Below are 22413 nucleotides of genomic sequence, written 5' to 3' on the forward strand. Positions count from 1 at the left end.
AGGGGTAAGACTTGCTCATCAGTGGAAACCATAGGACCCAAAACTGTAATTTACACAAGTGAGCATGAGGTTTAAAATAGTTACAAAAATTATCCTCAAGGTTTGAATAATTCGAAAGACCCCCCTTTTGATAATGGTAACATGTATGTCCTAAGGACTTATGTTGCATTTTGTAACTGATTATGAAAAGTGAGGATAAAATGAACTACTACACTGATATGGAGAAAATTTTATAAAATTTATTCTTTATACAACAATATCAGTGCCTAATGTTTTTTTTTTTTATTAATCTGGATATCCAACCCGCTATGCGAACCGACTAATCCCAGGGCGACTATCTGCTTTGCAGATAGTCCGGAGTCACCGCATTTGAACCTCCGTGGCCATAAGAGGGTTTTTATTCCTCATTGGATTTGAACCTGAGACCTCCACGTACTTTTGACCTTTGGAGCCAAGCTCAAACCAATCAGGCACCACCCTTGTGGTTACCTAATGTTTTTTAATGTATAAGTTTTTCATGAAAATCACTCATTTAGAATTTATAAGACAAATCTTATTCCATTTGAAAGATGGTCATGATCCATTCACAATAAAGCGTCTTGGTCGATTCCCAATAGGCTGTAGAGTTTCCACAACACTTCTCGATTCAAATACACCTCTACTCGCCCCCCTACAGTAGGACATCACGGTTTATCGCCAGCTGTGAAATCGAAACGATGGAAGTGCTCTAAAGGGTAGGCTAAACCTTTAGAGTATTAACACCAGACAAATATATCAAGTTAATCCTTTGAAGGTTTCAATCATTACTTAAGAACTGAATGAATCACTTTTATAAGTACAATCTCCTTTGCCATTTGCTCAAAAACTTCAAAGCTTTGATGTAACACAAAGGAGTATGCCAAACAAGGTGATGAAAAAGATAAAATGAGGTGTATTTTAATCTTCAATAAGGGTGTGTTTGGTACACTGGACAATGACATGACAGAACATGATAGAGATCTTTATCCCATGTTTGACATAAATTTTATGTTGAACAAAGTGAAACATGCCTGTTCCACCGCTAACCCATGAAACATGGTAGAACAAGGTGAAACAGACTTATATTTTACCAATATAACCTCAAAATAAAATTTAATTTTCTACTAAAACATCAAATAGGTCTCTTTTTTACATTTTATTCATTCTTTAAATTTTATTTATTGTATTTTATGTTTCTTAAACTTTCATTTTACTGTCCTCAACATATTATTTTTAGTTCTATATTTTTATTAATTTATGTAATTTATTATATATTAATAATAAAAAATAATGTAGAAAAGAGATAAAAATAAAAATAGAAAACTATATAAACTTTTTATTTGGTGTCATTTTAATTGTTTTGACGAAAACTTCAAATGATATATTTTGTTATAAAAGATAATTATTCTATTATAATTTAATAAATTACATAAATTAATTAAAATAAAGAACTCATCAGAGGTAAATTGATTATTTTACTTGTTCTATTCTGTTTAGTTTGATCTTACAAAACGTTGAACAATTGTTCTATCTTATCTTATCCTGTCATGTTCTGCCCAGTCTTGTTTGGACACCAAACACACCCTAAAATATAATTTATTCAAACTAAAAGGGCGGTTTCTGTAATTAGAGTAAACCTCAGGAGGTGGTTTATGCAATTAACCCTAATTTTGATTTTGGGGGAAGAAGAAGACCCAATTGGGGTACAGAATGAGCTGGATCTCATCCACCTGTAGCTGGCAATGTCGTTGTAATCATATGGGTCCACCCGAAAACTTTACCCGAATATCCTCTCTGCTCATTCGGACCCACATTTGGACCCACATTCGGAGAGTTCATACTCGACTAGAAAACCTCTCCGATTATCAATCAATTTATTTTCTATCAGATCCAATTTTCTTGAATTTGAACCACTTTGGTTCGAATTTTGGTTTGTCCTATTAGGTATCCCGATTTTGATTGGCGGGAAAATTGTTCTTATTTATAGATTGTTTTTATTGATTATCCGTAGGCTTGAGGAGAGAATTTGAGTAGCAGATTAAATAAATCGAGTGGTTTTTTGTTGAAGAAAGAGATGGGTGTTTCTGATAATTCGACAGGGTTGATACTGGCTGTGTTATCTAGCGGATTCATTGGAACAAGCTTCATATTGAAGAAGAAAGGTCTTAAGCGAGCTGCTGCTTCCACTGGTTTTGGTGCAGGTATGTGTGCGTGTGTTTGGATCTTGTAATTATAAATTCATACTTGTTACAGCTTCATATGGTGAGTTTGATATTTTGGGGATTGCTTTCAGGGTTTGATTTTCTGTGGGTTTATGCTCACTTTGTTTGATTTGCATTCTATAAGATCCAGTGTCCTAAAGGGCCATTGGCCTAGGGGTATTCAGTAAACCCAACCTTCCTAGAGATCCTAAGGGTTCAAGCCTCACCTTTGGTGAGGAGTTAGGGGCTGTTTGGTTGGTTTTCCATTAAGTCCTACATGGATAAAGATGTCTTTGGGCATTAATTTGTCTGTATAGATAGGAAAGATTTTTGTTTGGGAGGGTTGTTTCGTCGATTTAATGAGCATGTCTTTTAACTGGGGGTTTGGAAAAAAACTTGGCTTTAATAAGCCACTACCAAACAGTTTTGTATAGCGGACCAAATAAGCTGCGAGTTCCATTAAACTCGTTAAGCTGCTAACAAACAGGCCCTTAGAGTCTTTGAGTTCAATTTGTCGTGTATAAATATTATATACTTAAAAGAAGTTGAGAATATGAGATGGGGTTTGTAAAAAAAGTGTGGAACAAAATCAATGGTTGCTAAATCTATATTCTTCTTTTTCATGTCTTTTGAGTGGGTTTTTGGGTATAAGGAAATTGGTTTTGAGCTCTAGATTGAGGCTTTAGGTGAATTCCTTTATAGTAACAAAAAAAGAAGTGTTCGGAAAATGTGCCTGTAAGCAGTGGATGCTGGTTGTTGACGTTTAATGTAGCTTTCTGGATGTGGTCATTAGTTGGATGAAGCAAGTAAAGCATATAGGAGAGCAAAACAGAATTTGTAGAACCGACGTAGGAAAAAGAATCTGAATCAATAATCGCAAATCGTTGCTGGTTAAAGGAGTTGTGCTATTGCAGAATGGTGGTGAATCTTGCAAATCTAAAGAGTATAAATTTTCTTAAATCTGAAGGGGTTAATGTGTTGTTTGCCTTTACCCATTGTTGTTGCTAGGATTCTTATTATATTTTGTGAATTCTATAGGTCATGTTATAAGATTTTTCTTTATATTTCGTGATTCTGTTTATAAGTTGAAATTAGACATAAAAATGGATAAGGCAGGAAACTTGTTGCTTGTAACTATCTTCTCTGTCTTTTGTCTGATAATATTGGATCTACTAGTGCAAATCAGGCTTCATATCCAGTAGCTTCTTATAAATTGTTACGTAATTGTTTTGTCCAAAATCAAGCAATTCTATGTCCCCATTATTAAAATGCCAAGATCTTAGTATATTGGTCATTGTTAGAGTTAGATTTCACTTCAAATGTAATATTAAGAGTAGCGGCAAATGTATCATTTAATATAGCTCAAGTGTAGTATTTGAAATTACTAGTGTTGGATTATCCAAGGTCCAAGATTTTCTTCTTTCTTAGTTTTTCTAACCATGATGGCCGAACATTCTATTTCCAAGGTTGTATGTACACCATATAAGGTTGCAAGAAAATTCTTGTATAGGCTTTATGTGTAAATCATGGCAAGTTGCTAGAAATATATTATACACAACGATCGAACTACATTGCATTAAAACATGTTCATTGGATTATGTTGTTACACTCCATAGGAAAAATGAACTACTATGTGGGGAGTTTGATGGAAAACATGTTTTAAAGTCTTTATGTGTAAACCAAACAAGCTTAGTATATCCCACTTGGAGTAGGATCTGGGAGGGGTGAGATGTATGCAGACCTGATCCTACCCCAGGCTTTACCAACTAGGCCAATCCATTGAGGTTCATGAGAACTTTGTTATCTTATTGACTCAATTATCCACTATGTGCTCATAAGGATCAAGAATCACACCAATAGTAACAACATTATCAAAACACATCATGGGTATTGGTAGGATTTTATGATGCTTTGTGAATTTTGTAATTTTATAAAGATAAAGGCTTCCAACATTCGTAAGTCAAGTTTAGATGGAAAATGGATTAGACAATGATAACTATCTAAATTGTGTTTTTTTAATTGCTTTCTAATGAATTTGGATATGCGTAGTACTACCCTTGTTAAGAATCCAATTCGGTGCCATATCCAACAAATCGCTTCTTGTCTTTTTTTTTTAATTTCATATAACATAATTTTTTTATCTTATTAATGTTTTAGGACATGGAGGATACACTTACCTACAAGAACCACTTTGGTGGGTAGGCATGATTACAAGTAAGTTGTTGATAACCAATAGAACTCAAATCTCTCTCTGGCACGCATACATAACCTGCATTAGAACAAAAATTAACGGGTCCATGTTTGTTTATTGTTGGTTTCTGATAACTATACAGTGATTGTTGGAGAGGCTGCCAATTTTGTTGCTTATGCTTATGCTCCGGCCGTTCTTGTAACCCCTCTTGGTGCATTGAGTATAATCGTAAGGTAATAGCTTGAACTCTATTCTACATGAAGTGATTGACTTTTCTGACATCATACTCGACTTTTTATTGCAAATAAATCATCATTCTTGTGAAAAATGCTAGAAAGAACATTATAGTTCATTTACATTACCAAAATTGGTCCAAAAACACTCATTCTTACGAACTGTAGTGTTTTTCTTGGCATTTTTAAATGATGGTTCAGAAAGCCAATCACTCGTTTTACTTCATAAGCTATTCTCACAATGACCCTTGTTAAATCTTCAACTCAAATGTGTGATGAACTTGAAAACAGTGCTGTTTTGGCTCACTTCTTGTTAAAAGAACACCTGAAGCGGATGGGTGTTTTGGGATGTGTTTCGTGCATAGTGGGTTCAGTAGTGATCGTGATGCATGCACCCGAGGAGCACACTCCAAGTTCTGTAGAAGAAATATGGAATCTAGCAATTGAACCAGGTATACTTAGGGTTGTTTGGTACACCGGACAAGATTAGGGATCAATGTTTCACGTTTGGGAGGATTTTTATACAGACAAAAACAAAGTGGAACAGGCGTGCTCCACCCCCACCCCATGGAACAAATTGGAACAGACTTATGTTTTACCAACATAACCTCAAAGTAAAACTTAATTCACTTCTAAAACCTCAAATATGCCTTCCTCTTTACATTTTATTCATTTTTAAAATTTTATTATTGTATTTTATGATCTTCAAACTTTCACTTTAATGTCCTCGTAATATTATTTTTATACGGTTTCCATATTTTGATTAATTTATGTAATTTATTAAATTTTAATAATAAAAAAATAATATAGAAAAGGTATAAAATAAAAATTGGAAACTACATGAACTATTTATTTTGGTGTCATTTTAATCTGACGAAAACTTTCTAATGATATATTTTGTTATATAAAAATATGAATTTTATTATAATTTAATAAGTTACATAATTAATCAAAATATATAAAACATATAAACAACTCATTAGGGATAAATTGGTCATTTTGTTTGTTCTGTTCTGTCCAATCTTACCAAACGCTGAACAACTATTCTTTTCTGTTCTGTTCTGTTCTATCCTGTCGGGATACCAGATGTACCCTTAACATTCCGTCAACTAGAACTGTACAACTTTTTGCATGCAACATCTATACTCTTTGGAGTAGGTCAGGTCTGCGCACATCCCACCTCCAAGATCCTACTTTCAAGTGGGATATACTGTGTCAGTTTAGTTTGGTTTTGGTTTTTAGAATGGTGCAACTTTCTCTAGTAATCGATACTTACCAACTTATTTCTATTGACAGCATTCCTATTATACGTAGCAGCTACATTATCATTGGTAGCGGCTCTTGTGATGCATTTTGAACCGCGTTATGGGCAGACAAATATATTGATATATTTGGGGATATGTTCCCTAATGGGTTCTCTAACAGTAAGTTCATGGTTTACTATCTCACAAGAAATCAAGAATGTTGTCTTATGATGATCTCAACTGTAGTACCCGTTTCTCATTTTGTAGGTCGTAAGCATAAAGGCCATCGGTATTGCAATAAAGCTTACTCTAGAGGGAGTTAGTCAAGTTGCATATCCTCAAACTTGGGTCTTCGTTACCGTTGCTGTACTATGTGTGATCACACAGTTGAATTATCTTAACAAGGTAATGTTCATGTTTTCTTTTTTGAAACAATCGAAATACGTAAGCACCCTGTTGGGAATGAGTCTTCAAGCCACAATTGTTTGTTGCTTAATTTTACGAAAAGGGCATTATCGTAATTTAACAGTGTGCTGTAATTGGTATTCGTAAAGGGTGTTCTTTATGGTATTCGTAAAGAGTCCTGTAATTGCAAACACTTACATGTAGCTTGCTTTATTGTGTCTTTTATTTTTTTGTTTTACAAGCTGAGGGTCTTCATGAGAACAACTTCTCTTCCCCTTCAGATAGAGGAAACATCTGCATACATCCTATCCCCCAACCTACTTGCATGGGTTTACTGGGTTTGGTTGGTTTGGTTTTGGTTAACTTGTGCTTCCATCTCATAGCTGGTGCGTTTGGTATGTAAGATAGGACAGGATAAGACAAAACAAAAACTTGTTTCCCATGTTTGGTGCGACATTTAGGGGCGGTTTGGTTGGTTTTCCATCAAGTTCTGTATGGATAAAGTCGTCTGTGTAGATTAATCTGTCTGTATAGATCGGGAAGGTTTTTGTTTTGCAGAGTTTTTGCATAGATGGAATGAACGTGCTTTTCAATTGGGAGGGGCAAGTTTGGAAGAAAAAAAACTTGTCTTTCTGCATAAAACTCGTCCCTAGAAGCTTACTGAATAAGCCACTCTGTATATTATTAAGCCACTACCAAACAGTCATGTATGGCTGACCGAATAAGCTGTGAATCTCGTTAAGCTGCTACCAAGCAGGGCCTTAGATTAGGACAGGACTGGACTGAGTGGGACAAGAATGCATTTTTTATATCGTCAAAATTTGTGGAACAAAAATTAGGGAGATGGGATAAGATTGGTAAATTACTAAACCACCGTGTCAAATAAAACCCTAAAACCTTAGACAATTCTTTCACCTGCCTACCTCATTCTCATCCATCCAGTCTTGTTTAGGAAACACATATGTAAACAAGCCTTTGGGATTCAATTTTATTCGGGGCTTTTTTGGTCAAGGGTCTAGGTGAGACGAGACACCAAATATCATGGCAAAATCTTGAACTTATATTGATATAGCGGCTCCTTTCTTTGCAGGCTTTGGATACATTCAACACAGCAATTGTTTCCCCAATATATTATGTGATGTTCACTTCTTTAACGATCGTTGCAAGTGTTATAATGTTCAAGGTATCTTCTCATTCACACCCGACCCTTTTATATTTTAAACAACAAAATAACGAGCGAGCTATTGTCTCTTGGCATATATGCACAAATGCAGGATTGGAAAGATCAAAGTGTTAGCGACATAGCATCTGAGATATGTGGATTCATTACTGTTCTTTCGGGAACAATTGTTCTTCATTCGACAAGAGAGCAAGAACCATCTGTGGCACCAGGTACATTCCATCCATCTTGTCAATAAACGAAATCAAACCAAACTGACCCAATAAATCCAACTCGAGAGCTGGGTCAGGGGTGAAAATTTGGAATATATGAAGACTTGACCTCTACTTCATCTTATTGGTAGACTGTCTGGGTTTTTTTTTTTTGATTAACCTGGATATCCAACCCGCTATGCGAGCCGACTAATGCCAGGGCGACCACCTGCTTTGCAGATAGCCCGGAGTCACCGCATTTGAACCTCCGTGGCCACAAGGGGATTTTTATTTCTCCTTGGATTTGAACCCGTGACCTCCTGGCACTTTTGGCATTTGGAGTCAAACTCAAACCAATCAGGCATCACTCTTGTGGTTATTGTATGGCTTTTAGATTGGCTTAATCGATGAGCTATAATAAATGGTATTTTAGACGTATGAAGATTGTTGGTTCTTTTCTTTCAAAGTTGTCTGATGAAAATTTCAAGTTTTCTGTTTTAGAAAGTTTTCATATTAAAGTTACGAGTAAACTCTAATTTTGGTTCTTGAGGTTTAGTGAAATTTTTGAAAGTGGGACCTGAACTTTGATAAGTGTAGAAAACTAGAAATCGTCCTTGTGGTTCTCATTTTGCTCTGAAAATGGTCCCTCGTCACTAACTTCGTTAACAATCTCCGTTAGAGTGAGGGGTGGTTTAGTCTTTTTACCTTATATCTTTTAAAAATATAATATTTAATTTAGAGTAAATTTATGTTTTCCGTCACTATGGTTTGTTACAAATTCCAGATTTTGTCTCCTTATGGTTTTGAAATTGTGGTTTGATCCTTATGGTTGACAATTCATTTCTATTTTCGTTTCTGAAGTTAAATACTACTTTTAAGTATGAAAGATTATAATAGAAATGAATTGTAGACCATAGGGACGAAAAAAAATAAAATAAAGTTTTAATCATGAGGATGAAAACGGAAATTAATTATGAACTTCGAGGATGAAAGTTGTAATTTTAAAACCACAAGGACGAAAATAGAAATTTTCAACAAACCACAGGGACTACAAACATAGTTTACTCTATAATTTATATATTGTTTCTTAAATTGTATATTATAGTTTTTTTAAATTTATATATTAATTTTTAAATTTACATATAGTAATTGATATATTATTTCTTAAATAATATCTTATATTTTTTTAATTTATATATTGTTTCTTAAATTTATATATTAAAAAAAATATATAAATAAACAATATATAAATTTAAAAAAATATAATATATATAGTTTAAGAAATAATATATAGATTATATATTATATTTCTTTAAAAGATATATAGGAAAATATGTAAAAAGACTAAACAACCCCTACTCTAACGAAGATTGTTAACAAAGTTAGTGACTAGGGACCATTTTCAGAACAAAATAAGAACCATAAGGATGATTTCTAGACTTGTCAAAGTTCGGGTCCCATTTTCAAATATTTCACTAAACCTCAGGGTCCAAAATTAGAGTTTACTCATAAAATTACCTTAGCTGTTCAATGTCAAGGGTAAATACGTAATTTTAATATGAAAAGTTTTTAAAAAGGAAAATTTTCATAGTAGACTAGGATGTAGGGACTTGATAATCTTTTTGAAATTCTAAAGTCAACTTTTTCGCACACACCTTTTTGCAAGTTCGGGATCTTAATGGAAACAGTTGCTCTACAGTCTGAGGGAAAAGGACAAGTCTGTGCACATCTTACCCTCCTCAGACCCTACCCCTCAGTGGGATATACTGGGTTGGGTTGGTTTGGTTTGATGCTAGCTAACAATGCATAACTGCAGTAACAGGTACCTTTTATCGTTAGAAACAATCTAAACAAATCCGCTACTTTTTGTAGGAACGGTAACATGGTATGATCAAGATCCCATAAAAACCGTGGAGGAGGATGAACATCTAATCACCATTCACAATTCAGATTATTTCGACTAGAAATCTTGTCTCAAGATTGTATAGATCATATCATTTATTGGAGATGCATTCACAAGTGCATATGAGATTGGATCAACATGTTTCCATTGAGGAGTTGCAAGGGTTTGATTTTAGCGGCCGAAGAAGATCATTGAAGATTGTATCAACTCGGATATGAAGTCTCCAACAAATCATCATTCGATCATCGTAGATTGTTTGGATTTTTCATCGAGGATTGTACATATTTTATGTTCTTTTTTTTTTAATTTCGCTCGTACGATTCTAGTTTGAGGTGTAAGTTTTTTAGTTTGTGAAGATCAATCATTCATCTTTTGTACACATGTTTATACATATATATATATATATATATATATATATACACATACATATGTGTATTTGTCGTTTCATGGGTTATGTCATTTCTACTGTATAAATATGACTCGTAAAATAAAATGGTAAATGATGAAAAGGAAATGACATGTAACCAAAGGGTTTTTGGCCTAGCAATATGTGAGTCATTGGCCTCCTAGGAAGTCAAGAGTTCAAACCTCACCAAATCTGAGGAGGGTGTGTGGGTTTATTTGTTTTATTTGCCGTATATAAATATTTTATATACTTCAAAAAAATGGCATGTAAGAAATTACGCAACTACCCTTGAGATAGAATTTTGAGTAAATTACGATTTTTGTCCCTTTGGTTTAGATTGAGATTTTAGTCTTTATAGTTTGCAATCTATTGCTATTTTTGTCCTTGAATTAATTCATATGTTTTAAATACAAGGGATAAAAATATTAAATAATTGTAAACCATAGCGACTGAAACAACAATAAATTGTAAATCATAAGGACAAAAATGACAATGAACTACAAAGCATAGGGACGAAAATCACAATTTCCAAAGCATAGGGACGAAAATCACAATTTCTAAACCATAGGGATAAATATCATAATTTTTAACAAACCACAGAACGAAAAATATAATTTACTCTATAAGACAAAAAAAAAAAAAATTCAAATTCAACCTAGATTAGCAAGTGGTACCGTCGCAATTGTGGACCTGAGTTGGATCTGATTTTTTTTTTGTCTTTTAGCTAGGTCCGAAAGTGGGGGAGGTGAAACTTGTGTAGTTAGTGACATTTGGGTAAATCAAGGAGAGTAACGCTGTGAGGCCAATTTAAGAGGGAGAAATGACTATTTTGGTCAATTTTCTAAAAAAAAAGACAATGGGTATTATAGGTCATGACTCGGGATAGACATATTCAAGTACCCGTCATTCTTTTATCAATATAAGAATCATATCGTTTTTTTTTACATCAAAATGTAGCAATTGATTTGAAAAACAATTTAAAAAACTGTCAATGTTTGAAACATCTGAAATACTCTTTGAAATAGAGATATTTTTCAACTCGAATTAATGTAAATAAAAAAAAAAAAAAGAAAAAACTAAATTGTTGTAGGATAAGTGTGTCATCGTCTAAAGGATATCACGATCTAGATAGAGATAGACATATTAGAAATATATTATAACTAATATCTATCGTAGCTATCTATTTGTATCTCATCCCTATTTATAGGGCTTTACATTAATGAGAATAACAGTATTATTTCTCTATTCTATTGTTGTTTTTTTTCCAGTTATTTTATAACATAAATCTATTTATAAAATATTTACAGAAAAAGTTCATATTGTTTGTGAATTGTGATACATGTTTATGTTACATACTCATCTCTCCACCTACTAAAGTTGGTTTCATATGTGCAATTAATGCATATCTTTAATTGGTTACAAAACAATAAATGATTTTGAGCCAAATGTTTTCACTATTTTTTTTATTAACCTAGATATCCAACCCGCTATGCGAGTCGACTAATCCCAGGACGACCACCTGCTTTGCAAATAGCCCGGAGTCACCGTATTTGAACCTCCGTGGCCATAAAGGGATTTTTATTTCTCCTTAGATTTGAATCTGAGACCTCCTGGTACTTTTGACCTTTGAGGTCAAGCTCAAACCAATCAGGTACCACCCTTGTAGTTATGTTTTCACTATTTTTTTTTGATCCAAAGTTATGTACAACTGTGTTAGGGTTAAGGTTTTTTATAACCGTGGTTATCTGGACCAGCTTATACGTATCGACTGATCTCTCGAACGATAACGATTGGCTTGGAATTATTGCAGGTAAACCTCCATGACCACAAGGTTTTGACATGACCAGTATTCAAACCCAGGGAAGATGAGATCTTCATTTTATCTCTCGGGCGTTAATTAGAAGGATTTTAATAATAAACTCAATTACTTTAATTTATAATATTAAAATATGTTTAAAATATTTTTAATGTATAATTCATTCTAACAAAACCACCCGATTTGTTCGGGTTGATCGACCGTTCGTGAAGCGTTCGACGAGAAGTTCGTTTATTTAATAAATGAATGAACATGAGCAGTTTTTTTGTTTGTTTAGTTAAACGAACGAACTTGAATAAGAGTTTCGTTCGTTCATTTATGTTTGTGAACGTTCGTTCATTTATGTTCGTTTATATATTAAATTTAATATATTATCTTTAATTTATTTAGTTTAAATTCAAATAATATTTATTTAAATTTTAACTTTTAAGAATTTATCTAGATTTAAATTTTGTCATAATTTTGTCTTATTTGAATTTTTTACCTTTTCACTTTTTCCCCAAAACCCTAGCCTTCATATAATTGGTGTGCAATAGTTAATTGAATGACAAGTAGTGGTGTTCGTTTGTTTATGTTCGTTTAAGTCTGTTCGTTTATGTTCGTTTAGGCCTATTCGTTTATGTTTATTTAGACCTATTCGTTTATGTTCGTTTAGCCTATGAACACACCTGATTCTAAATGAACGAATATGAACACAAAGATTTTCCTTCGTTTACCGTTCGTGTTTGTTCGTTTGTTTGGTTAAGTTAAACGAACGAACATGAACAAGTCTTTGTTCGTGTTCGTTTACAACCCTAGTAGTTAATAATAAATAAACTCTGTGTATGTTAAGTTGTCTGTCTGGATCAATTTATGTATGAGGGACGAGACACTTATGGGTTTGAGGGAGGTAGAAGAAGAGGGTTGAATTATTTCAAGGGCATTTTTGGTTTTAATTTGTTTGAGATGACTTAATGAGAACAAGTAAAGGGTCTTGGCTTATTCCATATAGTCATTTTGGCTTAACCGTTTAAAGATTAAGCTATAAAGAAACACTCTTGTATGACTAAACCAATAAGTCATTCAAACCATTAAACTTATTAAGCCGTAAGTAATGGGTGTTGTTGTTTACTTTTTATATCTTAACCAACAGTCTGAATAACATAAATGACCGATTTACCCTCCCAATATTAATTATTTGAATATCAAAACAAAAAATCATAAAGAGGTTGACGATGGGGTGTCTCATTTGGGAAGGAGGAGATGCTTTAAATATGGGGTAGAGGTATCATTTTTGTGGCTGAATGGGGACAACACATCATTTCTATTTGTGCGATTAAGCCATGTTCTGTGCGAATAAGCCGTAAGTAAACAACCCAAATGAGCTGTGCGAATAAGCCAGATAGACCAATAAGCCTAATTAAGTCACAAGTAAACAACTCTTTAGTTTGTCACAGTAAACCGATTTGACCCAATCCAACTAATTCGGTTTGTAGATTTTAGATGACTAAATTTCAAAATTTGGTATTTAATAAAATTCTACCACCAAACTTTATGGTTCAAAAATCATTTATTTACAAGTCCACCTATAAACCCTCTACCTCTTAAATGAGACATTGATGTTGTACATCTGCATTTATCCATCCATAATTCAAGTTCCGTACCATTAATATTTGTAGACGGGGTTCAGGCTCGTTCCTGATATTTTATATGCTCTGGACGAAAGTAAAAACATGGTCCACTGCAAGAAACAAGACTTAAAAGTCATTGCTAAAAGTCCATTTATCATTAGAAAGAGTATATAACAACATGTCGTCGCTATAACTTGTGACGGATCATCAAAGCTCACCTTTCTTGTAGTGATTCTCGGTAAGTGTGAAAAAAATTCAATAAATATGTGTTATTTTGATACAAAAAGAGAATTCATATGAATGAAGTAATCATGAGGGTCAATAAGAGATCAATAATAGAGAAGATTATCAAGGTTTTCTTGACAAGTAGACAAATGAGAATCAATAAGAATATGAAAGAAAATATGATTCATTGAGGTCCAATAAAAATAAATAATGAATTAAACATACAATATCCAAGTTCAACAAATAGTTGTTTGGGCACTTAAATAGAATCTTGTGGTATGGTGGAATCCCAATGAAAGAAACATAAGTCAAATAATTGATGAAAATATTTAAATTCTATTTTTATTCTTATTTTTGCTTAACTAAAATAAGATGTAAAAATTAAAAGTTTATGGAACATGTGACGTATATGAGAGACATTACTAAATACATCTAGTAGAAAAAAATTATTGATTAATTACAAAAACTATGAAACACGTCATAAATCATAAGAACAATAGATTTATTATCAAACAATAGTAAAATATTTTTTGTAGAAGCAAAAATAGATAAAAATAATCAACAAAAACAATTAGAACAACATATATCAATAGCCAATAGAAGCAGAAATACATAAAAATATTCAACAAAAATATATAATAATAACAAGTACATGATCTTAACATTGAATTATTGAAACACGAAAACAATCAAGCATATATAGATAGCAATAGCCAATGTCATTGGACCTTGTTGGAGATAAAAAAAAAAAATTAGAGAGACAATAAATAATAGCGTATAATGAATGACCAATTATTTTTTGTATTTTCTTCTCTAATGTAATTAGTTGATATATTTTTGAACTTTTATTATGTACTAAATTCTTTTTGCCTCTTATTATATACTACAATTTTTTGGGTTTCTTCATTTTATTAAAAAAATTTAGACTACTTATGTATGTTAAGGGAAAAATTTGGGCCCCTGATATTTTTGGACCTTGGGCGTGCGCTCGTGCCGCCCCCCGGGACGGCCCTGACAGGGTTATACATGAATATGCAAATTACGTTTAAGAGTTTGTAACTGTATCCTTCGAGACAACAAAAACTACATTGTCTTAGAAGTATCAAGTGAAAAAAAAATCAGATAGATATACAGTTGTTCGCTAGGTGGCTGTCTTAAGAGTCCAGTGTTCATGAGGATCCAGACGCCCAAAGCGTTCACACTGCAACCACTATATTTGAACCCTCGTTTGTGCAGTTATATCATTTCAGAAGTAACTGTGCTATGCCTTTAAAAGATCTGTAACCTTTGATCAGAGGTTTCTTTGAGATCGTCGTATCAGTGCAATTCATCTTTTCAAAATGTAGAAATGACAAGTCAGTCTTTATCCATTAAATGGTATTTGTACTACGTGCATTAAAAGTTGTACATGATTGCAATTTCACCGTCTCTTCCATAAAAAGAGTTTAACATATCGGGTTTTTTTCTTATAACAAAACTAGCAATTCCCGAGTGACGTTGCATTTTCTTATACGTCATCTAATAAAACGCGTAAACCATTCTTGATTTAGCTGATTTTGCAATGGAAAAACGTAATATTCCGTTCCCTTCTTATTCTTGATTCGACCAATTTTGTCGAGTAACAATAGCTTTCATTTCATTCTTTTCTTGGAGAATCATAAATAACGACGCTATGCACATCTTTCTTGTACTTCATGCATTAAAAGTTGTACAAGATTTCGAATTTACTGTAACACGCATTTCATTCTTTTCTCAAACCAATAACAATAACATCACATTTTCTTTATACTTCATGATGCAATAAAACTTGTACATTGTTTCAAAAAAGGGTCAACGTTTCTCGACTTTCAAGATTCCACGACATCATAGCTTCTTGACTGTTCAGACTTTACCTCTGTGCGATATATATACGTATGTGTGTTAAGAGATAGCGGAAAGTTTTATTAGAAACCCAAATTGATTAGAAACCTAAGAACCGTTCACATCGCTTCACATGTCTCTGTTCAATATTTATCATGAATCATACATTCATGATGAATATGTATATGTTATAAATAATGAATCACACATTCATTACGAATATGGATGTGTTATAGATGATGAGTCACACATTCATGATGAATAACACTCTGATAAATGTGTCACGTGTCGTGCTGTGAACGGTCTCGGGTTCCTAACGGTTTTAGGTTCCGTGCGTGATAGAACCTATATATTACTGAGTTCACTCGATATCGTTTTGTACCCTACGCATTAAAACTTATACATTGTTATGGTGAGACCATTTTGTGTGATGTGAAAAAGATCCAAAGATTTACATGGTTTTTCAAGATTTCATTAATTGTTGGACAGTTGAGAGTTGTATTACACCAATTCTATCCTCCATTTATTAACATGCTTCTACCCTCATTTTTCATATTTACATCTCTCTCTCTCTCTACTCTCTCTCCTCTTCCATTCAGACCTTCTTTGAAGTGGGTTCATGAGTTGGCGAACCATGGGTCTGGGACTGGTCACAACCCTGCTCATTGTCGGTGCAGCCATTGGTGGAGCCAATGGAGATGCCATGGTCAGTGGCTCAGTCTTTTGTGACCAATGTAAAGATGGCCAAGTTACCCTCTTTGATTACCCTCTAACTGGTTAGTAACTTTATTTTCCCTTTTTGTTTTTCGATCTTTTGAACCATCATATTTAATTTTCGTTACAAATAAATAAAGGGGTTTAAAGAAAAATCGAACACTACATTTCATGAAAACCGACACTAAAATGGTTTTCTCGAGCCCCTGTAGTATTGGCTTAACAGATAAGCAGGTGGGTATTACTGTAGAATGAGTAAGAAGTCTAAGTTCGATTTCTCTTTTCGACACCATATCCACTGTCTTTTCATGATAAAATGCGATCTTTTTCTTATAAAAGAACGGTTCTTTTATGGGTTTACTTTTTAAAGTTCGTTAGAAACTGCTATTTTTGCAAATAGAAGAAAATTTTCCAAATTAATGCATTTTGATTTAATTTTGGTTATTTATAACATAAAAGCAAAGAAAGACAAAAAGGGGATTTTAATAAGAAATAGTTTCATTAAGAGATAGTATCTGAATCGTTAAGAAGTGAATCTTGTTTGACAAAAAAAAAATCTGCCTTTTAATGATTCTAAAATCTTCTGAATGATTTTGTATCATGGGTCTCTCTAAACCGTTCAGCGCTTAAACAATTACCAAACAATTATATTTCATTTTGCACTATATCATGAGAGTCTCTTAATCATTTTGTACCAAAATCGTCCAACATTAATAAGAAAATATTGTTTAAAAAAATAAATTCCATTTTATTTTCTTGTTTTTATAGGATTAAAAGTATCAATGGCTTGCCCGGGGCAGAGCGGGCAACCGACGGTAATAGGCGAAGTAACGACAAATTGGTTAGGGGGCTACGTGATGCGATTTGAAGGCGCACCGGATATGGGTGGCTGCCGGGCACAGGTTTCCGGCAGCGGTCAAGGATGTGGGGCAGTTGCCGGTCCTTCTCGGGGACTGAATCTGGTGTTTCAAATGTTTGATACCGAGATTTATACGGTTGATCCTTTGATTTCCCAGCCTGCCCAACCAATGTCCTTCTGCCCGCGGTCATCTTCCCCTCTGCCCAAACCCGTGACGCCGGCATTGCCTCCTCCGGCCAAACTTCCGCCTACCCCTCGTCCACCGCAACTGCCACCGTTGCCGCGACTGCCGCCCACACCATCGGTGCCGTTCTTGGAAGCTTCAGCTTGTCCATACCAGTAAGTGTGATCATGTTTATTTTGGCATTTTCTTACCCATGGTTAGGGCTGTAAACGAACACGAACGGAGGCTTGTTCATGTCCGTTCGTTTAAATTAACCGAAGAAATGAACGAACACGAACGGTAAACGAACGAAGATCTTTGTGTTCGTGTTCGTTCGTTTAGAAATAAGGTGTGTTCGTGTTCGTTTATGTTCGTTCGTTAACATGCTAAACGAACGTAAACGAACAAACATAAACGAACGGGCTAAACGAACATAAATAAATATTACTTGTATATTAAATTTAATATATAAACGAACATAAACGAACAATAAATGAACGAACGTAAACGAACGGTAAATGAACGAACGTTCACGAACATAAATGAACAAACGAGACTCTTGTTCATGTTCATTCGTTTAACTAAACGAACGGTAAATGAACGAACGTTCACGAACATAAATGAACAAACGAGACTCTTGTTCATGTTCATTCGTTTAACTAAACGAACGGTAAATGAACGAACGTTCACGAACATAAATGAACGAACGAGACTCTTGTTCATGTTCATTCGTTTAACTAAACGAACACAAAAAATTGTTCATGTTCGTTCATTTATTAAATAAACCGACATAAACGAACTTTCCGCCGAACGGTTCACGAACGGTTCGCTGAAAGTTCGGTTCGTTTACAGCCCTACCCATGGTCGTGTTTCGACATGGGTTTTTTCAGCAAGCCCGACTACGGTTTTCGTGTGAAAGCTTGGCCCGATCGGGCTTTTAGGCCTTGGCTTGGGTTTTTCGGGCCAAGCTTGTGTCGGGCTTTTTTATGCATCTCTAATAGAAATGAAAATAAAAGAAACTGTTTGATTTTCTATAATATAATGGACTCATTTCTCTAGAAGTCCAAAATTTTATTCCTGGTTAAACCGGAGGAATGATTGTCATTTTCATTCCTCAGCATTAGCCAAACAGACCCAACTGACGTCATTTGACAATTTGATTTTAGCATGTGGACGATGCCGGAGCACGAGTGCTATTGGCGGGTGCTATCTCCGGACCTAAAAGTGGCGGTGGTGTTCGGACCACTGGCGGGGAGGAAATACGGCACAGATCTTACGCTACGAGGAAGCATGACGGGCCGAGCGGATCCTTACAAGACGCTTTTACGGGAAGCCACAACTGCGCTCCTCAATTCTTACAACAGTATCGAGTTCCCGTACCATCCTCTCGACGTTGTCCAACGCTTAAACTATGCACTGATCGGAGGATCCACACGACAAGTTCTCATGACCGCCCTTCGGTTCCTTAAGGCAAATTCAGGACAACCCGGAAATATCACTTGCAAATTCACAACTTGCAAGTAAAAGCTCGATCATTCTTGTGTTTTTACGTTCAAAAAAGATATATATATTTTGACTTTTTAAAGTCAAAACCGATTACCGTTCGAAATAGTTTTAAAGCATATGATCTACTTAAGATCACGGAGATTATTTATTACGATCAACGTTGTATTTGTTACTAAATTAATCCAACATTCGTCACCGACAATCGTTCTAATTGCTATATTATATGGTTTTTCTCACTACGATAAAATCGGGTTTGTGAGACGTAAAAATATATATATAAATGTTCTAATAGACGTTATTATAGGATTTAAGTTTACAAGACCAAATAATTTGCATTCAAGGGGCAGACCTATGAAGGCTTGAGCAGGTCCCTGCACCAGCTCAACCGATTTTCGTAATTAGTATTTTTTTATTGGGTATGAAAGGTGCACCTGCTAAACTTTTGAGGGGTGATCCGAGTCCGGGATATTTATTAGGAAATATAAACAACGTCAATCAAAAAACTAAGGGGCCGTTTATCAAACACTTACCCCGTAAGTGCTTACCGGTAAAATTTAACACTATTATTTACTTACCGGGCAAGATTTTAGTCCACCAAAATGACATCATATACAATAATTTACTTGGTAAGTGCTTATCGTGGTAAGAGTCGTCGCCTTCACTTACCGGGTAAGATTCTTGATCATTCCCATATTCGGAGAAATGTGACTCGGTAAACGGCCCTAAGACGGCAAATTAAACAACTTTTGGCCTGCAAACTTTTGACATGTAGTTGTTTGTATTGATGGATGAATGTTGTCATTTTAGCTTTATAAAACCCTATATTTAAACGAGTTGTAAACGAACTCGTTTGTAGACTTGGTACCGAGTCAACTCAGCCATGTCCTTGTCCATGTTCTCCTCGCTCTTCTTCTTTCTTCTAGCGTTATCGACCTGCCATGCTCACAAAGAAGCCACGATAAACGAACTCAGGGTCGCGTTTAACCAGAACCGAGTCAACTCGAGGCAACTCGTTGAGTTTTATCTTGGTGAGATCAAGAAACTCAACCCAATTCTAAAAGGGGTTATTGAAGTGAACCCGGATGCACTGTACGAAGCCGATCGAGCCGACCGTGAACGGGCGGCTAAGGTCCCTCGGTCGACGGTCGGTTTGCAAGGCATTCCCGTGCTTCTGAAGGACATTATCGCGACAAAAGATAAACTTAACACCACGAGTGGTTCGTTTGCGTTGCTTGGGTCGGTCGTGCCTCGGGATGCCGGGGTAGTTTCAAGGTTACGAAAAGCCGGTGCTATTATATTAGGAAAGGCGAGCATGAGCGAGTGGTCTGATTTTCGATCGTTGAGTGCACCAAATGGTTGGAGTCCGAGGGGTGGACAAGGAAAGGTTAGTCCTATACGTAACAACCGTCCCACATGAATAGAAAATTAGATTTATAAACTTTTCGGTAAGTTCAAAATTAATAACTTCCACCAAAGGTTTTAAGCTGATTTAAAGATTATTAGGTCAGTCTGCTGCTTTGCGTTATAAAATGTTGCATAAAAGGTGTAGTGTCCGAAAAATTTACCGTAAACTTACATGCATTGCTTAGTTGTATATTACAGTACAACTAAGCAATGCACAAAAATACGTCACAGTTTCGGACACTACCATAATGTATCAGTATATACAAACAAAACGAACTTTTCTAGAACTTCTTTTAACCCTCTTATGTAGAATCCTTATGTTCTATCGGCAAGTCCGTGTGGTTCAAGTAGCGGACCGGCAATATCCGTGGCGGCCAATTTGGCGGCAGTGTCGATAGGAACCGAGACAGACGGCTCTATCTTATGTCCCGCTGGGTTTAACTCAGTAGTTGGGATCAAACCCACGGTCGGTCTCACTAGCCGAGCTGGGGTCGTTCCGATTTCTCCGTCAAGGGACACCGTCGGGTAAAATTTTGTACATAATCGTGTTTCATGTATGCTTGAAATCTTTTTTTCTTTTGACCGGTTAACGGGCTCTGACCGGGCCTTTCCTTAACCGGTCAATAGCCGGTCCTTGGTCAGAAATCATAAACCGAATCGGGCCTTCCCTATAACCGTCAGTAAAAATCAGTTAACTGATTCTTTGTGAATCAATACTCGACAATAACTATTCCAACAGATCGGGCGTTGCTAATACTTAGATATCCAAACAATGTTCGAATTTTATGTATCTATTGGTTCTTCGAATAGGCCAATATGCAGGACGGTATCAGATGCTGTTTACGTTCTAGAGACAATAGCGGGATTCGATTACAACGATGGCGAGGCAACTCAAAGGGCGTCACAATATATCCCGAATGGTGGATACGCTCAATTCCTAAAGCTTGATGGGATCAAAGGGAAGCGGATTGGTGTCGTGAGAAACCAGTTCTTCGTGTTCGCTAACGGATCGAACCTACGTCAAATTTTCGAAAGCCATTTGCAAACACTAAGGTATCGTTTGGTGATAACAACACTATTCACGTTAAAAAACAAGATATAACGAACGTTCGATAATGACCCACTTTCTTTTACATTGCTCGAAACATTTGTTAGGCAAAAAGGTGCAATCTTGATCGATAATTTGGAGATCCCTGGCCTCGACACCATATTTAACGCCACCGCAAGCGGCGAAGCGGTAGCTACGATAGCCGAATTCAAGATCGCGATAAACGCTTACTTGAAAGCACTTGTCACTTCTCCGGTTCGTTCATTGGCGGAGATAATAGCCTTCAATCAGAAGTTTTCCGATTTGGTAACAACCAAAATCTTCCGAGTGTATTTGATACATAGACATGACGTGACACGAGAGCAGAAAAAATGCACTTTGTCCTACTCTCACGATCTGTCATGTACCAGTAAACGTCACATCAAACATGACACAACAAGTTTTTGTACTGTATATCCTGCGTCCTGCCGTTTTGAGTTCAAATCTAACGTTAAAAAGCAATCATGCAGGAAAAGCTTGCGAATTTCGGGCAAGATATATTCTTGGCAGCCGAAGCGACAAATGGGATCGGAGATTTAGAGAAGGCAGCTATAGCAAACATGGCTAAGCTAACGAGAGACGGATACGAGAAGATGATGGCGGAGAACCACCTAGACGCGGTGGTGACACCTGGCCCTAATATTTCTCTGGTGTTGGCCATCGGTGGTTTTCCGGGGATCAGTGTTCCGGCTGCGTACGACAACAAGGGTGTTCCGGTTGGTATTTGTTTTAGTGGATTGAAAGGATCTGAGCCTACATTGATCGAAATCGGTTACGGATTCGAACAAGCAACAAAGGTCAGAAAGCTTCCCGCATTTCTACCTTGAAGCGGAAAGAAACTTGAAAGAGATGATATAATTACCATCCTTAATATCACGGAAATTTGTTTTGTAACGGTCCGTTTAGTATAGTAAAAGTAATTTATAAAATGAAAATTACTTATATACCCTTAATCATTAATTCTAACATGTGAACTAACAATGACTAGAGAATGATTTTGATTGGTCCAACGAGTTCACATAGTTAACGCCATTTTTTTGGTTAACAAATGATCCTCGTATGAAATGAAATTTTGAGTCACGGGTACAAGACCCTTCCGGAAATCCTGAACGTTCAGGTAGTTTTAGAGGCTGTTTGATAGTTGCTGAATGGTTTGATGCAAAATGATTAAGTTGTCATAATGATTAAGAGGCTCTC

General features: G+C 35.4%; 3 protein-coding genes across 3 annotated transcripts; all 3 read left to right on the top strand.

Moving 5' to 3' along the window:
* Positions 1–1914: 1914 nt before the first annotated feature.
* Positions 1915–9945, top strand: LOC112524497 (probable magnesium transporter NIPA6). The gene is made up of 9 exons (XM_025134340.1): positions 1915–2219; positions 4377–4433; positions 4553–4643; positions 4935–5095; positions 5940–6067; positions 6155–6292; positions 7383–7475; positions 7567–7684; positions 9536–9945. The coding sequence occupies exons 1-9, from the start codon at positions 2093–2095 to the stop codon at positions 9625–9627; spliced, it is 1005 nt and encodes a 334-aa protein (XP_024990108.1). The 5' UTR covers positions 1915–2092; the 3' UTR covers positions 9628–9945.
* A 6172-nt stretch (positions 9946–16117) lies between these two features.
* LOC112525050 lies at positions 16118–18894 on the top strand. The gene is made up of 3 exons (XM_025134991.1): positions 16118–16259; positions 16966–17395; positions 18386–18894. Exons 1-3 carry the CDS (start codon positions 16118–16120, stop codon positions 18741–18743), a joined length of 930 nt encoding a protein of 309 aa, XP_024990759.1. The 3' UTR covers positions 18744–18894.
* A 711-nt stretch (positions 18895–19605) lies between these two features.
* Positions 19606–22043, top strand: LOC112524081 (probable amidase At4g34880). The gene is made up of 5 exons (XM_025133724.1): positions 19606–20109; positions 20440–20654; positions 20940–21182; positions 21285–21483; positions 21687–22043. Exons 1-5 carry the CDS (start codon positions 19606–19608, stop codon positions 22041–22043), a joined length of 1518 nt encoding a protein of 505 aa, XP_024989492.1.
* Positions 22044–22413: the final 370 nt, after the last annotated feature.

The sequence above is a fragment of the Cynara cardunculus genome (genome assembly GCF_001531365.2).
Source record: "Cynara cardunculus var. scolymus isolate 2C chromosome LG 13, CcrdV1, whole genome shotgun sequence".
NCBI lineage: Eukaryota > Viridiplantae > Streptophyta > Magnoliopsida > Asterales > Asteraceae > Cynara > Cynara cardunculus.

Coding starts and splice junctions, on each gene's coding strand:
- LOC112525050 (XM_025134991.1), top strand. CDS start 16,118: ATGGGTCTGGGACTGGTCACAACCCTGCTCATTGTCGGTGCAGCCATT. Junction 16,260..16,965: donor CTTTGATTACCCTCTAACTG/GTTAGTAACTTT, acceptor TTGTTTTTATAG/GATTAAAAGTATCAATGGCT. Junction 17,396..18,385: donor GCTTCAGCTTGTCCATACCA/GTAAGTGTGATC, acceptor ATTTGATTTTAG/CATGTGGACGATGCCGGAGC.
- LOC112524497 (XM_025134340.1), top strand. CDS start 2,093: ATGGGTGTTTCTGATAATTCGACAGGGTTGATACTGGCTGTGTTATCT. Junction 5,096..5,939: donor GAATCTAGCAATTGAACCAG/GTATACTTAGGG, acceptor TTCTATTGACAG/CATTCCTATTATACGTAGCA. Junction 6,293..7,382: donor AGTTGAATTATCTTAACAAG/GTAATGTTCATG, acceptor CTTTCTTTGCAG/GCTTTGGATACATTCAACAC.
- LOC112524081 (XM_025133724.1), top strand. CDS start 19,606: ATGTCCTTGTCCATGTTCTCCTCGCTCTTCTTCTTTCTTCTAGCGTTA. Junction 20,110..20,439: donor CGAGGGGTGGACAAGGAAAG/GTTAGTCCTATA, acceptor CCTCTTATGTAG/AATCCTTATGTTCTATCGGC. Junction 21,183..21,284: donor AGCCATTTGCAAACACTAAG/GTATCGTTTGGT, acceptor AACATTTGTTAG/GCAAAAAGGTGCAATCTTGA.